Below are 18,443 nucleotides of genomic sequence, written 5' to 3'. Positions count from 1 at the left end.
TTGGCTGGTGGGGGAGCAGAATATGCTCATGAGTTATGCTAATGAGTGTCATGAGTCCTGACGAGGAGGAGGTGGAAGGGTTAACAGACCTGGAAGAGTTGCCAGCCAGTTCCTCAGCTGAACAAACAGCAGCTGGCCCATCAATCACTCTCCAGGCACCAGTCTCAGCTGTTGACGATCAATCTCCTCCATGCTCTCCTCCTCCCATCTCAAGTGTTTGAAGCAGGCTCCAGAAAGAACTTTCAGAGCGAAGACATGAGGCACACCAATGCTTCAGATCTCTCAGCCCTGAGTTCTAGCAGAGTCACTGCCACCCAGGGAGCAGGCTGATTGAGACTCCCATATAGCTCCCACCCAGGACCTGGTAACCTTGTGGAAGCAACAAGTCTATTTTCTGGCTTGTATCCACGCTCCTTCCTGATGCTGACCTGCTTGATTTCCTTGGCACCCTGACCTTTTGGCTTTTGGACATGGACTTCTGATTCCGGTTTGTGATTCTGCATTGGTTACCTGGCTCCTGCTTGACTTCGTGGACTTTGACCTTGGACTGGCTTTGGACTCCTGCCTGCCTGCACCCTGAGAACATGACAATGAGCTCCACCACCTATTTTTCTACAAAACAACCGCTGGGTAGGAGTGAAAGAAATGGAGTTGGAAGACGCCTGCTGCCCTTTCCAGTGGATTCCTGTGATGTGTTCTCTCTTAGTTTTAACTCTGCCATTTGCTCATGAGGAAGCCCTGGAGACAATGGCTTGGATCCAGCAATGCACAAGAAGCTTAGACAGACTTGGTGCAGTTCTGCTTGTGCAGTGTCTTATGCGAGGGGTGGCCAGCGGTAGCTTTCCAGATGTTTTTTTGCCTACAACTCCCATCAGCCCCAGCCAGCATGGCTGATGGCTGGGGCTGATGGAAGTTGTAGGCAAAAAACATCTGGAGAGCTACTGCTGGCCACCCCTGTCTTATGCAATACCTGTCATTTTTCTTCCTATATGTTATCATGCCCAGAAATTCCTGTTGGACGCATATCCTGCTGTTTGGTGGACCAACACAGCTCCCCACCTGAAATGGTGTCTTTAACAGCTTCTCTTCCACAAAACAGTAGTCTGATCTGTGGAAAAACTTCTCCATGTAGTGCTTGCATATCCATTTGGATGCTATTCAGAAAGATGCAGCATTAATATTTCTGCTTTTTCATATGAGATCACATGGTCTTTGAATCCTTCCCAGTCAATTGCCAACTGCGTAACCAAGAACCTGCTATCTTTAAGAGAGCAAATTTGGTGTAGTGGTTAAGTGTTTAGACTCTTACCTGAGAAGACCCGGGTTTGATTTCCCACTCCTCTACTTGCAGCTGCTGGAATGGCCTTGGGTCAGCCATAGCTCTTGCAGAGCTATGTCCTTGAAAGGGCAGCTTCTGTGAGAGCTCTCTCAGCCCCACCCACCTCACAGGGTGTCTGTTGTGGGGGAGGAAGGTAAAGGAGATTGTGAGCCGCTCTGAGATTTGGAGTGGAGGGCAGGATATAAATCCTGTATCATCTTTTTCTTGCGTAGAAAAATTGTGTTGGTGCCAAAGGCTTTTGCCTCTTAGTGGCTTGGATCTGCTGTAGCTGATCTACAGACCAAAGGACTTCTGTCTGCTGTTTGTAACTTTCTCGCCTCTTCCTACTAGACCCCAAAATGTTCCCTGAACTGCGTTTTGGGATGCAGCAGGCAGGGTGATGTGGAAAAGGTGTGTTTGGCAGGCAGGATTCCTTCTGTCTGCGGAAATGCCACAAGGGATCCAACCTAGCATACTGCAGTGTGTCATCTCCCTATGGTGTCCTTATTAAAAGGGGATTAGATAGATTCATGGAGGGTGTGTTTATTTTCCCTGTGGGTTAAAGCATATATGTGCCTTGTCGTAGCTAATTGCTTTCTGCCATTTGGTTCCTCCACTCAGATCAATAAATGCTTCCGAAGCCCTCAAGATGCCGGGGGTGGTCGATGTCGTCTCTATTCAGGACGTTCCAGCTACTAATGAGTTCTATAACTATGATGTCCCGGATATTATATTTGCCAGAGACAAGGTATACTGTGTAGGAGCAGATCCAAAGTGGTGTAGTGTGGTTGGAGTGTCCGACTGGGTTTGGAGAGATCCATGTTGGGATCCCCATTCTGCCATGGAAGCTCACTGGGCGACCTCGGGCCAGAATTCTTATAGATAAATTCAATCCAGTGCAGAGAATACCAGTCTGACCATTATGGACCTCAATGAAGAATTATCGAATATTATTTTAACAATCCAGCAATATCTAGATTCTGATTTCCACCTGTTTCAACATAGATTTCTTCAAAATGGGAGGAACTCTAGATGCTTGTTGCAGGATTGCTAAAATTATATTCAGTAATTCTTTGTTGAGGGTTGGATTGGTCGAACTGTATCTAATGTTCTCTATGCTGAACTGAATTTATAGGAATTCTGTATATTTGTACATATGTTCTTTCTGGACTCATTGAATTTATAGAGATTCTGAACATATCTACATGTACTGTATCTGGATTCATTGAAATTTGTACATATAAAATATATGGGTGCTCTATGTGTGTACTGTATGAAAATGAGAACTCTTCCTCATTTGCATCTGACAATGTAAGCTTCACTCTTGGAAGTTTCTATGCTGAAAAATGTTGTTGATTTGTAAAGTGCTCCTGGGCTCAGGTTTTGAACTGGTACTACAGGACCCTGACTTGGATGGCCCAAGCTAGTCCCATCTTGTTAGCTCTTGGAGGCTAATGCAGGGTCAGCTGATGTGGCCTTGGGTTAGCCACAAGTTCTCTCAAGGCTGTTCTGCTCAAGTGCAGTTCTCTCGCAGCTCTCTCAGCCCCGCCCACCTCACAGGGTGTCTGTTGTGGGGAGGGGAAAGGAGATTGTAAGCCGCTCTGAGACTCCTCTGGCTAGGGAAAGGCGGGCTATAAATCCAATCTCCCCCTCCTCTTCTCCTTCTTCTTTCTTCCTTCTTCCGTCTGTTGTCTTGGAAACTCTACAGGATCTCCATAAGTTACTTGCTGATTTGATGTCACTCACCACTCTGCTCCAGGCTAACATGGCTATCCACCTGCAGCTACCCTGGAAAAAGTGTCTCAGTTGCTACCTTGTTATTGTTAGATCCAGGTAGGCAGCCATGTTGGTCTGAGGCAGCAGAACAATATTTGAATCCAGGGACACCTTTAAGACCAGCAAAGTTTAATTCTGGGTATAAGTTGCCTGAATAAGTGTGCACAAACACAGAGGCTTATACCTTCAGTAAAGCTTTGTTGGTCTTAAAGGCCCCTTTGGACTCAGACTTGTTCTGCCTTGTTGTTAGCAGATGATCCATCTCCCCCAAGTGTGTGTTGGTGCAAATTTAAACGCAGGAAGGATGAAGCCGCTTTCTGTGTTGTGCAGGTGACCTGCGTGGGTCAGATCGTCTGTGCCGTGGTTGCGGAGTCAGAGGCTCAGGCTAAGAGAGCAGCTGCCAAGGTGAACATTCGGTATGAGCCAGAGGAGCCTGTCATCCTGACCATAGAGGTGAAAACCAGTTGTCCCTTCTTGCTGCATTTTATCTGTGTGGCACAGCTGTGCCCCATTTTGTGCCTAGTGAAGTGTGATGGGCAACTTGATCCATAACTTAGCTACATGAAAACACTTTGCTGTTATGCCACTGAGGGAAGAATCCGGAGCAGATCTCCTCAGTGCCATGTTATTCAGTGGGTCCAGGACTTTTTCTGTAGAAAAAGCCCAGCAGGAAGTCATTTGTATGTTAGGCCACACACCCTAATGTCACTGTTGTTTCATGTTGGGATTTTTTTGTAGAAAAATCCCAGCATTAACTCATTTGCATGTTAGGTCACACCCTCTGATGTCGCCATTGTTGTATACAGGGGTTTTTTGTATAAAAGGCCCAGCAGAAACTCATTTGCATGTTAGGCCACACCCCCTAATGCTGCCATTGTTTCCCACAGGGCGGGAATTCATTTGCATGTTAGGCCACCCCCCCTTGATGTCACCATTGTTTCACACAGGGATTTTTTTGTAGAAAAAGCCCAGCAAGAACTCATTTGCATGTTAGGCTACACCCCATTTCCAGTATATTTGGGGTTGAGTTTTGTTTTTCCCCTTATTTGGTTGTTTGATTTGGGAAAAGTATCATGCATTGGGTCAGTTAGCTTCCATATACTTCAGAATTAATTTATTTCTATTTGTGTGACAGTTGCGCATATAAGATTGATGGATTTTTCTATGTTGTCTTGGCTTTGAAGATCCACTTCTGCTCCACAACAAAACAATAAGAATCTGTTTGCACGCGTTCAGGTGGCTTAAGAATTCTTTGATCTATACTTACATCTATTTCAAAAGAGCCCCGTGGCACAGAGTGTTAAAGCCGTAGTACTGCAGTCCTAAACTCTGCTCACCACCTGAGTTAGATCCCCGGTGGAAGCTGGGTTTTCAGATAGCTGGCTTGAGGTTGACTTGGCCTTCCATCCTTCTGAGGTCGGTAAAATGAGTCCCCAGCTTGCTGGGGGGAAAGTGTAGAGGACTAGGGAAGGCAATGGCAAACCACCCTGTAAAAAGTTTGCTGTGAAAACTTGAAAGCAACGTCACCCCAGAGTCGGAAACGACTGGTATTTGCACAGGGGACCTTTCCTTTCTTTTCCTACATCTATTTAGCTTGTTTTCAAAGGAAGGGAACATAGAGGGAACTAAAACAAGCTGTGTTTCTCTTCTGCCCCTGAAGGAGGCGATAGAACACAACTCATTCTTTGAACCGGTACGAAAACTGGAACACGGGAACGTGGACGAAGCATTTAAAACTGTCGACCAGATACTGGAAGGTAAACGGCAGCCCGTTGGGTGGAAAACTGTCCACACTCTGCTGCCTGGGGCACTGCGACTCAATTATTCACTTGGATCTTTAAAATCGTGTCAGTATTGTTAGTGCACAGTATAGTATGGTAAACAGCTATTTTACAGGTGAGGTACAATCCCTAGGAATGTGGATATTTAACTCAAGCGACCTCATGGGTGTGCTCTTTAGATTTCTGTGTACAGACCAAGCCTTTAAGATGCTCCTCCGTAGTTTCCTTTTATAGATTTTATTGCAATAGAGAAGTGTAGTATCTGCAGTTGTCTTCTGCTGCCGGCCTCTCAGTGCTAGGAAAAGTTGGGCTTGGTATTTATAAAACTGCACAAAATAACCTTTGCATTCATTCATAAAACCTCAAGGACAGGGTAATATCCTAGAAGCATAGAGCTGTAGGGGATCCCAAGGGTCATCTAATCCAGCACAGGAAATTCACAGCTAACTCTCTTCCCCTCCCCTGGTGACCCTTGTTTTATGCCCAGAGGAAGGCAAAAAACCTCCAGGATCCCTGCTCCAATCTGATCTGGAGGAAAACTCTTTCCTGACCCCCAAAATGGCTATCATCCTTACCCTGGGCATATAAGAAAGAACCACAAGAACTGAGCTGGCTCATCTGTCTTCCTGCCCTTCCACTCAGGATCTGCCTAAGGTCACAGAACCAGCATTGCTGTCAGATGGCCCTCTGGCCTCTGCTTGAAAACTTCCCAAGGAGAGCCCACTGCCTCCTGAGGAAGCCTGTTCCGCTGAGGAACGGCTGGAAATTCTTCCTAATGTTGAGCCCAGAACTCTTTTGATTTAGTTTCAAACTTTGGTTCTAGTCTGACCTTCCTGGGCAACAGAAAACAGCTCTGCTCCATTCTCCTCAGTCATTTTAGGGTTGCCAGCTGTGGGTAGGGAAATTCCTGGAGCTAAGTGGGTGGAGCCTATGGAGGGCGGGGTTTGGGGAGGGAGGGGAGGGGCCTCAGCAGGTTGTCATGCCCGAGAGTCCACCCTCCAAAACAATAATTGCTTCCCATGGAACTGATCTCTGTTTTCTGGAGACCAGTTATAACCAGGGCTTTTTTTGTAGCAGGAGCTCCTTTGCATATTAGACTACACACCCCTGATGTAGCCAGTCTTCCAAGAGATTACAGTAGGCCCTGCAATAAGACCCCTGTAAACTCTTGGAGGATTGGCTACATCAGGGAGGTGTGGCTGAATATGCAAAAGAGTTCCTGCTACAGAAAAAGCCCTGGTTATAATTCCAGGAGATCTCCAGGCCCCACCTGGTGGCTGGCAACCCATGATGCTTGCTTCGTGCTGTAGTCCAGTGATGTAATCCTAACTTCTGTTTGCTTTGCCCTTGTCTAAATTTTCTATGATATCCCTGTGCTTTCTACCGATCACTCTCTCTCCTGCTGGGCATGGTTAAATTCTGGCCATCTGTTGGACTCAGAACAAGTGGAGAACTGTCCTACTTACTGCCTTTGGTGCTTTCGCCCAGCAAGGTGGGACTCATGAGGCTATCTGCTAAGCTGTGTTCCCTCTAAGCTGAGTTAGCGCGAGCTAGCTCACAGATTTTTAGCCTCCAGCTCACACATTTTTGCCTTAGCTCAGGAAAAATGGCCCCAGAGAACACTAATTTATGCAGTAGCTCACAACTTTAATGCCAGAAGATCACAACTTGAATGCCAGTAGCTCACAAAGTGGAATTTTTGCTCACAAGACTCTGCAGCTTAGAGGGAACGTTGCTGCTAAGTCCCATTTTAACTTAATGGGCTTTACTCCTATTTGATATAATTCTAAACAAGTGTGTTTTAGGACTACAGAAGGCATCTTGCCTTTCCTCTCTGAGGCCAGTCCTTAGTCTTACATATGAAGCTGCCTTACACTGAATCAGACCCTCGGTCCATCGAAGTCAGTATTGTCTTCTCAGACTGGCAGCGGCTCTCCAGGGTCTCAAGCTGAGGTTTTTCACACCTATTTGCCTGGACCCTTTTTTGAAGATGCCAGGGATTGAACCTGGGACCTTCTGCTTCCCAAGCAGATGCTCTACCACTGAGCCACCATCCCTCCCCCGACTTGACTTCTCAAGACAGATGGACAAAACCTCTTTCAGCTAGAGCAGGGTGCTGTGCCCTTTCTTGGCTCCCACCAAGTGTTTTTAGCAAGTGGGTGAGACCAGACGGGGCTGATACCCAGCAGGGCTTTTGATTGGCCACTAAAGGTTTGATTGACTCTGCAGGTTAAAATAATGCTATTTCAGCAGCGGCTGCCACCACACTGTTGGTTTTGTTAGTTTCTCTCATTCCTTTTTCCCAGTGCTTAAAAAAAAAAATTACCCTTCTCTCCCCTTGCATTTTGGCCTTCCTCTGTGTTTCTGTGCATGGCCCCGCCTCCAGTTGTTTCTAACTCTGAGGTGAATTTCATTGCAGTGTTTTCACAGCAGACTTTTCACAGGGTGGTTTGCCATTGCCTTCCCCAGTCATCTACACTTTCCCCCCAGCAAGCTGGGTACTCATTTTACTGACCTCGGAAGGATGGAAGGCTGAGTCAACCGTGAGTCAGCTACCTGAACCCAGCTTCTGCTGGGATAAAACTCAGGTCATGAGCTTGGACTGCAATTCTGCAGTTTACCACTCTGTGCCATGGGGCAGATTGGGGACCCCTAAATGAATGCCTCCTCCCTTCCCAGCTTTCCAGAGCTGTCATGGCCCTCTGAGTGTTTTCCACCATGTTTAACATGCTGTGGGAAAAAGCAGAGGACTCGTGACCGACCTGTCCCCCAAAACACCAGACTCCTCCGTTTGGGGGGACTGAAGACTTTTCCTTCCTTTTTTTTTTAAATAGGTGAGGTCCTTATTGGGGGACAGCAGCACTTTTACATGGAAACGCAGAGTATTCTTGTGGTTCCGAAAGCGGAAGATAAAGAAATGGACATCTATGCATCAACTCAGCATCCAGCATTTGTACAGGTCAGAGGGCATGATCTCCCTTGTCAGTTTGGTGTAGTGGTTAAGCGCACACTCTTATCTGGGAGCACTGGGTTTGATTTCCCACTCCTCCACTTGCAGCTGCTGGAATGGCCTTTGGTCAGCCATAACTCTGCCAGAGATTGTCCTCAAAAGGGCAACTGCTGTGAGAGCCCTGTCAGCCCCACCCACCTCACCAGATGTATATTGTGGGGGGAGAAGATATAGGAGATTGTAAGCCACTCTGAGACTCTGTCCTTGAAAGGGCAGCTTCTGGGAGAGCCCTCTCAGCCCCACCTACCTCACAGGATGTCTGTTGTGGGGGAAGAATATATAGGAGATTGTAAGCCACTCTGAGACTCTGTCCTTGAAAGGGCAGCTTCTGGGAGAGCCCTCTCAGCCCCACCCACCTCACAGGATGTCTGTTGTGGGGGGAGAAGATATAGGAGATTGTAAGCCGCTCTGAGTCTCTGATCCAGAGAAAAGGGCAGCGTATAAATTTGCAGTCGTCGTCGTCTTCTCCTTCATAATCTCTTAGGTTAAGAAATATAACTAAATGAAGTTATAGAACAAGGATTGAGTTCCAAGGGGCGCCTTTAAGACCCACAATGTTTAATTCTGGGTATAAGCTTTCATGTGTGTGCACTGTTCTGAAGAAGTGTGCTTGCACATGAATGCTTGTGCCCAGAATTAAACTTTGTGGGTCTTAAAGCTGCCTCTGGATTGAGACTTTTCTCAATTGCTGCAGACCCCCATGAATCTAAATATGTTGTGTGTTTTGTGCTTTCAAGTCACTTCCAGTTGATGCCCATCCACACACTGAATAATCCACCTCCCTCCCAGGGTGTCTGTTGTGGAGGAGGAAGATAAAGGAGATTGTAAGCCGCTCTGAGTTTCAGAGTGAAGGGCGGGATGTAAATCCAATGTCATCTTATCATCCTCTTTAAATAAAATGTATTTAAAGGCTCTGGCTGATTTCCCACTCGCCTTATGCTGCTCTCACGTTCCTCTTCTGTGTGGGGGGTTCCGTGCAATTTCACACTATCTGCCCCGGGGCTGTAACTAGCTTTGGCTTTTTCGCGTGGCAAAGAAACCTCTAAAAACCAGTAGTGTGAAATCCGACGGAAGCCCCACTGAGAAGAGGAGCGTGAGAGCGGCGTAATGTGAGTGGGAAATCAGTCTAACTGTATGATATCACTATTTTTAAGTAAATTAAGCTTTTAAAAGCACCACAAGAGCATTTCTTCGGGTGCAAAGAGGCTGAGAAAGCTTTGTGGATTTTGTTTCGTTTTGTTTGCAAAAGCTACGTACTGCACCAAATGTATGACAGTCAAGTTTTAAAACAAAAATTTGCATTTTTTTTTTTTTTGCAGGATATGGTCTCATCATGTTTAGGTGTCCCAAGCAATCGGATTATGTGCCACGTCAAGAGAATCGGAGGAGCTTTTGGTGGGAAGCTGCTGAAAACAAGTCTGTTGGCTTGCGTTACAGCCGTGGCCGCCAAAAAGTGAGCATGTGTATTGACCGCAGTTCAGGAATGCAGTGGGGGTAGAAATGAGAAAATGGTGCCATTAATTACTGCAAGCAGGTTGGAAAGGACCATGGCTCAGCTTTGCATGCAGAAGGTCCCCGGTTCAATCCCCGGCACCTCCAGTTAAAAAGGACCAGGCTGTAGGTGATGGGCAAGACCTCTGCCTGCCTGAGACCCTGGAGAGCCGCTGCCAGTCTGAATGGACAAGACTAACCTTGATGGACCAAGGGTCTAATAATAATTATTATTATTGTATCGCATTGCATGTAGCATAGCTAGGAGATCTGAAGATGGTCTGAGCTATTCTTGCGGTTGTGTGCCTCTGCAAAGTGAGACTGCCTGGACTTCCTTTGGTGGTCTCCCAATCAAGTACTAACCAGGGCTGACCCTGCTTAGCTTTGAGGAAGATTGCACGGTGAAAAGGGGCAGGGGGTGCAGTGCTTTTGGAAGCACCGCAGACCTTTTAAACCTGGGATGTCGAACTCATTTGTTATGAGGGCCGGATCTGACATAAATGAGACCTTGTTGGGCCGGGCCATGTTAGGTTGGGCTGGGCCCTGTGTGTACCTATTTAAGATTAGGTAGCAGGGATATAAATTTTATAAAGAACACAGACAAGCACAAATATATAAATTTTATAAAGAACACAGACAAACACAAATATTTATGTTTAAAAACTTAAAGCATGCTTAAAATGTTAGCACTCATTGGTCTTAAAGATTCTTTCTTTGTATTTCTCCCATGGGATCAAGGGAACTGGGCAAAGGAAGCTCTGACTCTTTCCTTCCTTCCCCAGGGGACAGGGAGGAGGAGCCTCAGCCAATAGAAAGAAGAAAGGCTTGGTTCAGTAACTCTGCTGTGCAATTGGGCAAGCCTTGCAAAGCAAGCTGTGATGCAGAAAGAAGCAAGATATAGGGAGAAGAAAGCAGACAGCCAGTTGTTCGGGGGGCTGATAGGAGCCCCCCGGGGGCCTGATTTGGCCCCCAAATTGCATGTTTGACACCCATGTTTTAAACAGAGCACTACAGTTCAGAAGAGATGAAAAAAAAGGAAGCCGTTTACCTCTAGAACGGCTCAGCCACCCTTTGCTAACCGAACACAAGTGGCTTTGAATGAAAAAAAAATAAAATAAAATCCATTAGCAGATGGTTGCTAAAGTGGTTGTGTCTGAAATGACACCAAAATCCTGTTAGCAGCCAGCTACCAAAATGGATTGCAAAGCCTGTCTGAAAGATGCCTGTGAAGTCACTTCCGGCACTGTGATAAGGCCGAGCCACAGGCTGTGTTCTGTTTCGGCCCTCTGAGCAGACATTGAGTCCATCCCTGGCTCTCCTACATTGGTCAAATAAGACCCCTAAGTTAAAGCTTGGGTAGAAGCTATACAGCCTGGGGGTCTGCATATCTTCGGGACCGCCTCTCCCCATATGAGCCCTCCTGGGCTTTGAGATCATCTACACAACATCTTGTGATCCCTAGTCTTAAAGAAGCCCAGTTGGCCTCAATGAGCGCCAGGGCCTTTTCAATCCAGGCCCCTACCTGGTGGAATGAGCTCCTGTTGGAGATCCGGGCCCTGCAGGACTTAACTAAATTTCGCAGGGCCTGTAAGACAGGGCTCTTACGCCAGGCTTTTAATTTACCGGGAGTCCTCTGAAACCTTCCCCCAGCACTTTACTATCCTCGTGCTTGAGTTGGTGTCAATGACCTGAAGCTGTGCTAAGTGGTGTTAACCAGCTGAAGTCGTACCAACTGCTGAATGGTGGCTTCTGGCTGTATGGTTGTCAGGAGTTGTGACCCTCTATTTTATGTATTATGTTTATGAGAGATTTTACATTTGTTGTGTTTGATTGGACATGTTTTATTTATTGTTACTGCAATGTTTTAATGTTGCAAGCCGCCCTGAGCCCGCCTTACGGGATAGGGTGTGGCGTAAATAGCAAATTAAATTAAAAGGGTGTATTTTGACGTCATGCTTTGGAAGAAAGTAAATTAGACACCAGGCAAGCCTTGAGCAGGGAGGGGATTCCAGAGTCAGGTGCCATAGAAAATGCTCTGTCTCCAGTCACCACTTGCCTCCCCTTGGACTGCAGACTAACCCAGATCTTAACTGGCAGGCTGATTGAGTACAAGGAGAAGATGGACGCCTTGAAATCGCACCTTGGTCATTGCTTCTGGTAAAGAAAAGCAGCTTATTTTCAAATAATCACAGTAGCAGTACATCCAGGCCTTGAATTCAGCACAGCTCCTGAACCTTTCTGAGGGTCCCCCTCCTTCTCCCCACCTACCTTGTCCATTGAATAGTAGGTGCAGCTGCATAACAATCCCTGGATTAGGAGAGCGGGCAGCCAGCCAGCCACCAGGGGCTTTGCCACGCCCCCAGCAGCCCTCATTAACCCCTGGAGAAGCCCACGCCACCCTTGCTCCGCTTTTTATGTGATTTTGGGCAGTGGGTGGCTTGCTGGCCTTTTGACTGTGGGGGGGAAACCCAGGAGAGCCCCAGATGAGCGAGGCCTGCTTGGGTTGCTTGGATTTCTAGCCAGCCCAAACAGGCCTCGCTCACTCGGGGCTGTCCTTTCTTGTGTCGGGTTGCTTTTCTTTTTTCTCCTCACACAGTGTCCTCCAAGTTCTCTTTTTCTCAGTTTGATGGCGATAGTGGTGTTTTGGCAGCACCGTTTGAGTGTCGTCTTCCTGCTCAAAGAGTTGGGAAATACCTGGAGATTTTGGGGGTGGAGCCTGGGGAGGGCAGGGCTTGGGAAGGGGAGGGGTCTCAGCAGGATATAATGCCATACAGTCCACCCTCGAAAAGAGCCATTCTCTCTCTGATCTTTACAGTCTGGGGACCAGTTGTAATTCCAGCAGCTCTCCAGTCACTGCCTGGAAGTTGGCAACCTTATTGCTCAGAGCAAGCACTTTCATTGGGCCAACTCTTACCTGCGACATCAGAGGACAAACTCTGAAAAGGATCTCCAGTAATCACCTTTCCCCTCTCTATCTCTTTTTTGCCTAGGACAGGCCGTCCAGTCCGCTGCATTCTAGACAGAGGCACTGATATGTTAATCTGTGGAGGTCGGCACCCTACCATTGCCAAATACAAAGTAAGCAGTACGCAGTCAATTGAAGAACAGACGTTTAGTGGTGTATATGATCACAGCAGCCAGAATCTTATATGCAATGTATCGGAAAGAAAAGCAGATACCTAAAACAGAAGAACTATTTAAAAAGATTCTAGATCAGGGGTGGCCAAACTGGCTCGGGAGCCACATGTGGCTCTTTTGTACATATTGTGTGATTCTCGAAGCTCCTGCCACCCCATGAGCCAGCTTGGGGAAGACATTTCTCTCTTTAAATCACTTCTTCAAGCCAAGCCAGCCAGCAGCCTGCAGAATGCATTTAAAGTTAAAGTTGCTTTTTCCGCCTCTCTCTCCCTCCATCTATTTTTCTTCCTTCCTTCTCTCAGACATCTGATGTTCATGTCTTGTGGCTTTTATGTTAATCAAGTTTGGCCACCCCTGTTCTAGATACAGCTGAATTAGATGTATTAACGGAGTTGTTGAACAGAAAATCTAGACCAGATGCTACTGGAAAATGGATTAAGTTGTATGATTGGCTAAGTCTGAAGACAGCATAATTAAATATATAGTGACACAAAACTGGGTAGAATGTATGAATGACAGGAGATACTATTACAAACTCATATAGTAAGTAAACTGTATGAAATTTATCACCTCTATCCTCTATCCTCTTAAGTGGGTATGTATATATGGTTTTCTTTTTTGGTTTTGTGTGTGTGAAATAATTAATAAAAACAAATTAAAAAAGAACAAAGTAAGCAGTACAACAAGCCCATGTGCTGCAGGCAGCTCACAGGGAAAAGTCATATTCAAATGTGCAAGTCATAAAATTGATTGTATGTTGGGCAGATGACTATAATAATAAAGAACTGAACTAAATGGGTTGTGCAAGTCATATCCTGACACAGGTGTAAGCCCCCCAGTAGCTTTAGGCAGCCCGCCTTTTCCCCAGAGCCAAACTTAACAGAACATTGAAATGTCTCTTAATTTCTTCTTGTGCTTTGAAGATTTGTTGCGTGGGATAAAGTTAGGTGGGAAACACTCTGCTTAATCAAAAGTTCTATATAAATTAAACAGTGTTACAAAGAGTTGGATTCGGGCCCAGGAGCACCTTAGATACCAACAAGATTTTCAGAGTGTGAGTTTTCGAGAGTCAGACTTCCCTTCGTTAGAGCTTGGAGTCGACCCAAACTTCTTTTTGGGCTCTAAGGTGCGACTGGACTCAAATCTAGTTCTTCTACTGCAGACTAACCCAGCTATCCTCTGAAAACATCTAGTGGGGAGGATGGGGGTGCAGAGAAGCAGACTTCTGACACTACCATTTAACTTCCCGCTGTGTAATCAGAAGTGATGTCACCGCATCGCAAGACACTCTAGGATTCTCCTGAAGCTCTGTGGTTTTTACCACAGAGTCTCTTGTGAATCCTAGAGCATCCCATGACATAGTGATGTTGCTTCTCTTCACATAGGTGGAAATGACATTGTGGCATTGGAAGATAAGTTCCTCCCCTGGTGCTCTCCCCCGGGTTGTCAGCTGTAATTGTTGGGGTCTCAACGCAATCTTTGCTGAATCGTGAGCCTATCAGCTGTCTTGTACAATCTGTAGTTGCTTTCATTTGGGGGTGGAGCCTGGGGGACAGGGACCTCAGAGGGGTACCGTGAGATTTGGGGGTGGAGCCTGGGGACAGGGACTTCAGTGGGGTACAGTGAGATTTGGGGGTGGAACCTGGGAGACAGGGACCTCAGTGGGGTACCATGAGATTTGAGGGTAGACCCTGGGGGACAGGGACCTCAATGGGGTACAGTGAGATTTGGGGGTGGAGCCTGGGGGACAGAGACCTCAGTGGGGTAAAATGAAATTTGGGGGTGGAACCTGGGGAACAGGGACCTCAGTGGGATACCATGAGATTTGGGGGTGCAGCCTGGGGGACAGGGACCTCAGTGGGGCACAGTGAGATTTGGGGATGGAGCCTGGGGGACAGGGACCTCAGTGGGGTATAATGAGATTTAGGGGTGGAGCCTGGGGGAAAGGGACCTCAGTGGGGTACAATGAGATTTGGAGGTCGAGCCTGGAGGACAGAGCCCTCTGGGGTACAATGAGATTTAGGGGTGGAGCCTGGGGGACATGGACCTCAGTGGGGTACCATGAGATTTGAGGTAGAGCCTGGGGGACAGGGATCTCAGTGGGATACCATGAGATTTGGGGGTGGAGCCTGGGGGACAGAGACCTCAGTGGGGTACAGAGAAATTTGGGGGTGGAGCCTGGGTGACAGGGACCTCAGTGGGGTACAGTGAGATTTGGGGGTGGAGCCTGGGTGACAGGGACCTCAGTGGGGTACAGTGAGATTTGGGGGTGGAGCCTGGGGGACAGGGACTTCAGTGGAGTACAATGCTCTAGAATCAACACTTCAAAGCATCCCTTTTCTCTTGAACTGATCTCCGGTGTCTGGAGTTGAACTGTAATTCCAGGTGATCCCCAGTGTCAAGCCCCGATATTCTCAATAATGAAGTCCTTTCTTTTGTTTCAAATAGACTAGTTTATTTAAGGACTTGATGGCAGGGAGGATGGGTTGTAAATAATGGAGGAAAACCAGAGCCTGAGTTTGACATTTGTTCAACCATCTCACACTGAAATAGTCAGGCTTGACATATTGCCCCCCTTTAGGGCCACCCCTGGGGTTTGAGCGGGTATTTAGCATAGAACTGTTTTATTAAGACCGGGGCCTCTACATCTGGTTGTGCTACCCACTCTTCATGGGATCTCGGGAAATGTTTCCATTGAATTAGAAACTACAACACCCCCCGTTTCACTTTAGCATCTAAAATTTCTTCCACTTCGTGGTGATTTTGATTCCCCATGGCGATTGGGTCCAGCGTGGCTGGTCTTGGGTGCCAACGCATTGCACCAGGGTCTTTCTGGAGTAAGTTGGGATGGAAAACAGAGTAAATTTTACTAAACATCTTAGGCAAGTCCAACTCTACAGTCACGTTATTTATAATCCTTTTGATACAGAAAGGACCCACAAATTTATACGCTGGTTTCTTGGATGGCTGTGAAATTGGCAAGTTCTTGGTTGAAAGGAATACAATGTCTCCCGCTTTAAAATCCCAAGTCAGGGAGTGTGCTTAATCATTTTTTTTGTATGACTCTTTGACAGAGGAGAATTTTTTCGAAATGTATGCACAGGGTCTGCGGACTCCCCCCTCATCCGGCTGCATCAAAATTTCCCCCACAGTGACGTCACTAGCGTCACATTGCCCCACAAATTGTTTTAATTCATTGGGATGGATTAAGATTGGTTCACTAGTGAACAGTCTTTTTTGGCAGTTGAAGGCTTCCTGACACTTATCTGTCCATATTAGCCTTGTGCCGGGCCGCTTTGCCTCTAGTACCTTTCCCCTTCGTTTTTAACAGGTCAGTCAGGGGGAGCATGATGTGGGCGAACCTCTGGATAAAATTTCAGTAAAAGTTCGAAAATCCAATGAAGGATTGTAATTGTTTGCGTGTTTTGGGGGGGGCTCCCAGTCTAGTATGGCTTGGATCTTAGCTGGGTCCATTGCTAAACCCTTCCGCGAAACCCTGTAACCTAGGTAGTCGAATTCCGTCTTGTGAAACTCACACTTAGACAGTTTGGCAAATAGTCTATGTTCATACAAGGTTTCCAATACTTCCCGAACTAATTTGACATGTGTGGGAAGATCTTCCGAGTAGATTATGATGTCATCCAGGTACACCATCACCCCTTGCTACAAGTACTTCCTGAGTACTTCATTGATAAAGTTCATAAACACCCCAGGTGCTCCCTGTAATCCAAACAGCATCACCAAGTACTTGAATTGCCCCATGGGAGTGTTGAATGCCATTTTCCACTTGTCCCCCTCTTTAATGCGGACTCTAAAGTACGCATCTCTCAGATCCAATTTTGTAAATATTTTCTCCCGCGACACCATGCTTAAGAGGTCCTTGATGAGGGGGATGGGATACGCATTTGATGCAGAAATCGCGTTTATCCCGCGAAAGTCCGTACAAAGCCGTAGCCCCCCATCTTTTTTCTTACAAAACAGTACTGGTGCGGCATGGGGTGACCGTGGCGGGGCGTATGAACCCACGCTTTAAGTTCTTGTTTAGGAATTTCTGAAGTTCGGCTTTTTCAGCCCACCCCATAGAGTAAATTTTGGCTTTGGATAGGCTCTGCCTGGATATCAGTTTTATTGCACAGTGTCCCTGTGTGTGTGTGGGGGGGGAGTTCGTTGGCTTCCTCTTCACTAAACATCGCCTTCAGGTCTCTGTATTCCTGGGGGATCGACCCCACTTCCTCTATAGTGAGGCATAGTTTTCCGTTGAGCTCCTCCTCCCGATGGTTTAGGGTTGCGATGTTGGCTTTAGCCGGTTCCCTCGGATGCCCATCTGGTTTCTTCATTTTGTGAGCGCTGGGCTTCAGAGTCGGGGTAGAGGGGCTCGAGGTCCCTCCAGGCAATTCACAGCTAGGTGGTTCTGGTCTCCACAGTGGAAGCACCAACGCGGGTTAGGGTTTTTGGTCCCCCATCCCAAGGGCTGTTCTCTTCCCTTCAGCTTTTGCCCCAGACCAAGACTCACATCCCCCCTTTCCCCTTGCTGCTGTTGATGCTGGAGAGCCACTCTCTTCATGTTGGTTTCCACTTCTCTCGCTAATTGGACCCATCCTACTAGGGTTGTAGGTTGGACCTGTTGGAGGGCTTGATCCAGGACACGTGTTCAGACCCCTCTGGAATTGTTCGATCTTCATTTGTTCGTGCTGCTCTCGCACTTTTGCGGTGTTGGCCTGAAAGTCCTCCGTGTACTCTCGCACCGATCGGGGCCCCTACTTCATGTTTCTGAGGGCGGTCAGCACTCGGATCTCCTGGAGGGGGTCTTCATATTGTATTAGGATCGTGCGTAGGAATGCTGCTACTGTGTCTAATTCAGGGCTGCGTGTCTCGTATAGGCTAACATACCACCGCTTGGCTGCCCCTTGTCGTTTGGAACCTAGGTAGTCCACCCGGCTAAACTCATCCGGGAAAGTGTGGCCCCAGTAGTACATGAAGCTATTTGCCTGGATGGTGAAGTATTCTACTTCTTCGGGGTCCCCGTCGAAGGTAGCCATCAGTTCCCAGCCTCTCTTGTAGTCGGCCGGCGGAGGCGGCGCGACTGTTGTGGGACAGGTTGCCCCCCTGCCAGTGCTGGAGGGTTTAAGGCTTGGTTAATTTGCAACCTCATCTCTCGGATCATGAATGCATTGTTCACCCGCATCTCTTCTCAGAGATTCTGAGCTATCTCCATCATCTGGAATCTCATAAGTTGGAGGAAGTCCCGGGGTTCGAGGTCTTGATCCTCTTCGTCCTCCTAGGAGACCGGGTCTGTGCCCCGGTCTTCTCTGCCATCACCCCCACTCACCTCCGAGGTCCCCGGATTTTCCTCTTCTCCATGTCTAGTGTGTAGGGGTGGGAGTTCCAGGATCGCTTCTCGGTGTTTGGGTCTCTCGTCCATCAGGGTGGTTGACCTGTGTGGCCCCCAATCCTTTGGAGTGATGAATAAATGCTGTATGTGCAGCGGTGACCCTCTCCTGACTTGCCTCTGTGCGTTCAGTACGTGCCATGGAGCGGGCCTTGGGATTGCTCCGGTATTTGGACCCTTGTCTGCCGGAGTACCTGGTCCTGTGGGGGCTTCTCCATTATCTGGGACCTTTTCTGTCATAGCGTTAAAAGTCTCCAAATTCAGCTAAGTCCTCAAGTGGGAGTCTTTCCAAAATGTCAATCCCCGATATTCTCAATAATGAAGTCCTTTGTTTTGTTTCAAATAGACTAGTTTATTTAAGAACTTGAAGGTGCCCAAGGAACATGGTCCTTGGAAAGGCTGAGATACCAGAGGTTACATGATGCTATATAGGGTATCGTCAACTGTTACAAAAAAAGCGTTCTATTCAAAGGGTACAGCAGTGATTTTCCTTTATTCTACAAAAGCATTCTGTCACCAACCCATGAGCCAATAACAAGC

At 47.3% G+C, this 18,443-nt stretch overlaps 1 protein-coding gene across 1 annotated transcript in view; it reads left to right on the top strand.

The window, feature by feature from the left end:
• The window catches only part of LOC132585291 (aldehyde oxidase-like), a 71,879-nt gene that overhangs the window by 30,328 nt on the left and 23,108 nt on the right, over positions 1–18,443 (top strand). The window contains exons 18-23 of the mRNA XM_060257097.1: positions 1,940–2,066; positions 3,425–3,547; positions 4,755–4,851; positions 7,710–7,834; positions 9,205–9,338; positions 12,367–12,454. Coding sequence (XP_060113080.1) covers positions 1,940–2,066; positions 3,425–3,547; positions 4,755–4,851; positions 7,710–7,834; positions 9,205–9,338; positions 12,367–12,454 — 694 coding nt within the window. The remainder of the gene's footprint in view (positions 1–1,939; positions 2,067–3,424; positions 3,548–4,754; positions 4,852–7,709; positions 7,835–9,204; positions 9,339–12,366; positions 12,455–18,443) is intronic.

The sequence above is a fragment of the Heteronotia binoei genome, chromosome 16 (genome assembly GCF_032191835.1).
Source record: "Heteronotia binoei isolate CCM8104 ecotype False Entrance Well chromosome 16, APGP_CSIRO_Hbin_v1, whole genome shotgun sequence".
NCBI classification, from domain to species: domain Eukaryota; kingdom Metazoa; phylum Chordata; class Lepidosauria; order Squamata; family Gekkonidae; genus Heteronotia; species Heteronotia binoei.
Note: the sequence above shows the minus strand (reverse complement) of the source record. Positions and strands in the feature narration are given on the sequence as shown.